The sequence below is a fragment of the Puntigrus tetrazona genome, chromosome 9 (genome assembly GCF_018831695.1).
Source record: "Puntigrus tetrazona isolate hp1 chromosome 9, ASM1883169v1, whole genome shotgun sequence".
Classification (NCBI taxonomy): Eukaryota; Metazoa; Chordata; class Actinopteri; order Cypriniformes; family Cyprinidae; genus Puntigrus; species Puntigrus tetrazona.
The window spans coordinates 12730804-12736731 of NC_056707.1; the positions used below are offsets into that span (position 1 = coordinate 12730804).

The 5928-nt window shown below is 37.7% G+C and overlaps 1 protein-coding gene and 1 non-coding gene across 2 annotated transcripts in view; both read left to right on the top strand.

Annotated features, from left to right (window-relative positions):
* The first annotated feature begins 32 nt into the window (after positions 1-32).
* On the top strand, positions 33-159 carry LOC122352187. Its single transcript, XR_006251865.1, has one exon. It is a non-coding gene; the product is annotated as a small nucleolar RNA ACA64 (small nucleolar RNA).
* A 1335-nt stretch (positions 160-1494) lies between these two features.
* LOC122351618 (CLIP-associating protein 1-like) overlaps positions 1495-5928 on the top strand; it is a 42377-nt gene continuing 37943 nt past the window's right edge. The window contains 2 exon segments of the mRNA XM_043248827.1: positions 1495-1624; positions 3783-4361. Of these exon segments, the coding sequence (XP_043104762.1) occupies positions 4167-4361 (195 nt within the window). The 5' untranslated portion in view covers positions 1495-1624; positions 3783-4166.

Here is a 5928-nt window from a genome sequence, read left to right on the forward strand (position 1 = left end):
TATATATATATGCATGCATGCATATGCTTGGCACAGACTGAAAATTACCTCAGTTGTACCAATTGACTGAAGTAAGATAACTGTGCCAACAGAAAGTGGTACATATTTAGCTTATTGTCAGTCAATGTGACTCACAATGAAACCCATGTACCGACAGTTCTCATAGAAAATGACTAGGGCATGTAGTCTTATGCTACTAGTGTTTATAAGACATTTTTTTTTTTTTGCATTCAGGATGTCACTCCAGTGTGCACCCCATCAGTTTTGGAGAGGAGGAAGTCGATGAGAGTTGAGGATGAGGTTGATGTTGATGATGAAATAGTCATCAAAGCCAAATCTGCTACAGAAACCAGCGAGGATGTGGAAGATAGCAATGAAGAGTCTGATGAGGAGGAAGTTGAGGAGAATACGACATAAAAGGAGAATTCAATGACTAATAAAAAGACTTCATTCCCTGGTTTAGATGGGACACTGGACTCACTGTTTGAGCCATTTGTATGTGATTAGGTCAGTCCTCCCCTGTGGCTGGAGAAGAGGATCACACACACACACTATCCTGATTATCAGGCATCTGGTTGGAGGTGTGTTTTATGCAGATGTACAGATTACCTTTGCAGGGTACAATGTGGTTTCCCAGAAGTTGCCAAAGTCTGATTAACTACGTAATAATAAATAAAATATGCAATGTTCGTTTTAAAATGAAGCGGTAAAATGGATGTCATCGTATTTGGCGTTGTGTATTCTGTCCAGTACTATCTTCAGACATATAGGTAAAACGTGCTTAACCTGCAAAAGGGGATCAAATAAAGCTCTTTTATTGCATTTGAAAGATATTTTGATGAAAAAGTTTTTGTATAAATTGTCACTATTGAGGTTGCTTACGTTTAAGGGGTATCATGAAATAAATGGAATCAATGGAATGCCTTTCAGTATAACCACTAGATGGAGCCAGGAGTCGTTTTTCATCTTCATGCGTTTAATTACATGGCAAGCTATTTTGACATTTGGTCCGTAAATTATCCGTTTGTGTTACGAGCACAGGTTTAAAGTTTTACTTGACCCAATTTAATAATATATTTTTCAATTTGATCATATTTAATAGTCTGAAGTGCTTTTGTGTTATTTTGCTACTAGTCACTATAGCAGCTATTCTGTTACTAACGGCAAGTTGATATTTTGGTTTGTGTTGTTGCTGGTTTTATGTATATAGAATCTTAGTTTCAATTACTGTAATGACTAATATGAGTGAGTTCTGCATTGTTGAAATAGGAAAAAATGAAACGACAATAACAGAAGGTTTAAAATATACAGTTTAAATGCATATTTTAGTCAGTTCTAGTAGTAATAAGCAGTGTTTGCTAGCTAGTTGAAAAAAGATATTCGCTATTTTTTTTACTTGCTAGCAATTAAAATCAAAATAGTCGGTGTTAGTTTTTAGAAATCAATGTTGAAATAGCCTGCCATAAAGGTTCATTGTTTTAGCTACACAAGGAAAAATGACCATGTGGCAGCGGGACAGAGGAAAACCAGAGCATTTCTAATATGCGGCTGTAAACAAAATATCTGTACGCTATTGTGTGGAAAATCATTCCAAATATCAGAGCAAATATTGGCAATTACAAAGGTAAGTTGAAGGTGGAGAAATGACTCGCATACTGTGCATACATAATAAAGGGGTACAATCTGGCCGTTATGGCTAGCAGTCATAATGAGATAAAAAGAAACATGTTTGTCATAGAGAAGCGTTTGTATCAAATCTGTAAGCGGATTTTACATTAAATCAGTAATAGAGCAGAGGTGTTTAGCGCATGCGCATTCCGGCTCCATCATTGTGTCTACAGGAGCAGCACTAGAGAGACAAACCTCGTTTACCTTTAATAACCCAACCCGTGTCATTTCACACAGAAACCACCGCTAAATTCGGCAGAGTGAGTATATAACCTATTATTTCAACCAAGCTTGTTGTTTACATGTACCGGTTTAGTGTAAATCGCCGGAGTTTTGACAGTTTATTCGTTCGGCTAGTGAGAGCTAGCATAACCGGCTAGATGATCAATGAAAAAGAAACAAATTCATCAAGCTATGGTCTGAAAACGGTGGGCAATTAAATACTGATTAGGATTTCATCACGAGGGGCATGCTATTCGACTTGTTAACGTTTATAAAAGACAATTAGATCTTTTAAAGCCTGGACTCCGGAGTAAAGCATCTAATTTAGGGTGAATGACAGATACTACGTGCGCGTCAATGTAAATACATTACAATGATGCACATGTAGGACCTGTCATTCACTTCGAAACGGCCTTTTGTTTTATTTAATTTGTTTTATGTAGCACATACAATGATTCTGCTTTGAATTATAATCAGATTTCCGCCAAGTGCTGGTTATTTCATGACCGTTTTAACTTATGTCCAGACGGGTTAGCTTATTTATTAGTTATCTAATGCTTAAACACTAAAGAGTTGAATTAAGCTGTAATTGGTGGCCTGTAATGTGTGGCTTGAGGGAGGCACAGGTAAATTACGCTTGACATCATTGAATTATCATGTTGTGTGTGTGTGTGTGTGTGTGTGTTTTACATTAAGGTGACATCACAGTTCATAAATGATGAGCTCCTGTTTCTGATCTATGAAGAATTAGGAGACTAGGCAAGGTCTCCTCCCACCATTGTGTAGCTGGAAATGTGAAGCACAGGCACAGACTTGTAATGTAAACTAAGCAAAAACAAAACCACTTGTGACAGTGAAGACAGAAAACACAAATACAGTGAGGACCAAATGTCTGCGATTGCCAGTAAATCTTTTTTTTCTATTTTGCATTTTTCAAAATTTTACCATAATAATATCCGTACATTAATTTGCATGGAAAAGGTAGTTTTCTTTAGATTTGTTTAAATTTGTTTACAATTGATTAGATGAGCTGCGTGAACTAGTTTGTGCAAAACCTAATGATCCATTTTATTTGACAGTGTTATAAAGAGTATCTTAAATCTCTTTTATTTTACTTTGAAAATGTACTTACTTTTGAAATGTAATCTTTATTAATGCTATTGTATTTATTGAACATTATTTTGGGAATGTTCAATATCTTTAAGTCTCTCACNCACACACACACACACACACACCCACCCACCCACCCACCCACCCACACCTCAGTGACCAGTACATTTATCATTTTAAATGTTCTGCTTTGATCAATGGACAACGTATATTTTCCTTTCAGAAATATTGTCCGGGCATCAGGTAATCTGCTTATCAGAGTAATACACTTTGCGGTGACCAACTGTGAGTGCAGCCAGATTATTCCCATGATGCTTTAGCAGATTTTTGTCTCAATGCACTTGGGAGGCAAGTATCCTGGTGATGGCATTACTGCTGAGTAACACAGTCAGGTCTTTATGTTACCTAGTAGTTTAGTAGTGGTATAGATTGCTGTTGCGGTGCTTTGATGGTGTTTTTTTCCCTTTTTTTTTTTGTTAAACATCAAATGGGTTTTAAAATGACGGGCTAATTTAATTTTAAGGTGAATTACTCATTTAATATGAGTGGAATTCCTCTCTTGTTGTATCCCACAAAGCCGCGCAGCTGATGTGTGGTCAGCAAATAAATAGTTAAGAGAATGCAGGCCGGACTTTGAGTTATGTCACCATCAAAGGGCTTTTCTGCTTTTCTCGTAAGTGGCTGCTGATCTGAGCTGACAAAAATGCAGGTCCAGCCGTACAGGCATTTGATATCCAGAGGTGGTACTCGGCTAACAGCTCTTTTTTTTTTCTCATCCTTAGCAGGGAGGACCTCCGAATTATGAAGCAATGCTCCGCCAGACCCTCTCTCTCCTGCTCTAGTTACCACAACTCCTGCTGCTCCACCGCAACCAAGAGCGCTTCTGCCGCTGCTAGTGGTTTGGCTGCCTCCTAAAGGGACAAAAAGGAGAGTTTGCAGTCCTCATCAGCTGTTGTCTAGTCACATATGGTGCATCGTTTGCATTCCCGAGTCGACATCCCTACCGCTCAGCTTCTTGCCAGCCTGTGGCACTCATAGTGTTCATCAACACAGGATATTAATAAGCGTGTGCTCTTATTTTGCCTGGATAGCACACGCTAAAGACCTATTTTTTTCCCTTTTTTCCTCTCCACTGCCACACGGGTGGTGGCAGGACATCATAGACCATGGAGCCCAATATGGAGTACTGTCTGACCCAGGTTCTACAGAAGGATGTGGCCCGCAGGTTGCAGATGGGTCCGGAGCTCATCGACTACATCACAGATGCTGACAAGTGTCACGACCTGGAGAGTGACCAGACTGCGCTGGATAAAATGGTGGACGGTATCGCCACCTCTTGGGTTAACTCCAGCAACTTCAAGGTAAGACGTTTTTTAACATTTAGATACTTAATCATAATTTTCTGCAGGTTTGATGGCAGTAAAGGGTGCAGGGTGGTGTTTCAATTGGATTGTGTATCATGGGTTATAAAGCAAGGGCTTTCTTTTGGAATTCTCCTTCAGGCAGTTGTCTGGCATAGAATTGAGGGCCTAAATCGATCCCTTGAGCGAAACAGAGCAGGCTTTTGAGGTTACTGGAACATTTACAGCCCTTCATGTTGACATATTTCAAGATCAGACACAACGAGAGACTTCACAACGCGTCCACGTCTTTAAATGATGATTAAGGCATTCATTCACCCATAAATGGAAATTTAGTCATCATTTATTCAGCCTCATGTTGTTTCAAACCTGTATGGCTGACTTCTGTTTAAAAATGATAGTTTAGTTAAATGCCTATGTTTTCTGTGTAGTTACATCTAATGCAAAGAGGTTTCCGTAGTTCCTCATGGAAGAAAGGACGGCATTTTGGATTTAAAGTGACGATCAGGAAAAAAACAAAATTATTTGGTGAAATTGGTCTTTAAAGCTGTAGATGATAGGCTAATTGTTGAAATTCATTTTTGTTCTGATCTTGTGCTTGAAGAATTCAAACAGATTAAATTACATTACTAACCATAATCTTGTTATTATTTTTATACATGATTATTTATGCAATAGGCGTCTTATATTGAATGCTGTCTACAGTAGACACTTAAGTACGCTGTAGGGTGAAATAAGATGGCTTATACTGAATTACTGGTTTCATGTCCTAGAATATCAAACGCTAGCACTGGCAATTAATGGAGATAAAATGTTTAATTGGAGTCATGCCAAAAATCCTCTTAAGTAACGTCCATGTGAGGTTTGTATTTCAAATATTTCTCCTTGAACTTATAGCATTGCAGTGCTGAGTCAGAGCCGTCCGACTATTTTTTTTTTTTTCTGCGTATGTTTTGCTGATTGCGGTGTATTATTTTGACAGTGTTCAGAGCCTGTTTATCTTTGATGTCACTTCCTTTTGCAACTTGTAAACAGAGTAGCAGTTATACCAAACGGTTAGCATCCTGAAGTTCATCTTTCTTGTGTTTTGTATACGTTTTAATGCTGTGACATCATGAATGTAGTGTAAATTCTTCTCGTTGCCTGACGCTGAAAGCCAGAGGTCAGCTCAACGTTAGATTGAACGACAATAGAATCACATTTTTCACGACCTCATTTGAACCCATCTGAAGGATGATTCTTTCATAAACTCTCATGTTTCAGCCAGTTGCTGTGTGATTCCATGAATGGGTAATATTTCATTGCAACCATTAGGACTATGTGATCTGACATGTTGACTCTGTTTATCGTTTTTTTTATGTAATTTAAAATGTATCCACTAATGTTATTTATTATTATTATTAGTCTGTATTTTCTTAATTATTTTTCACACTTCATTTGAACCAAACAGACACTAACAAAGTAGATTAAAATGTGCAAATGTAATAAATAAATAAATTTAACCCCAGCTGAAAGTAATAAAAGCATGTTTTCCACTGAACAGACTAACAGATTTTATATATATATA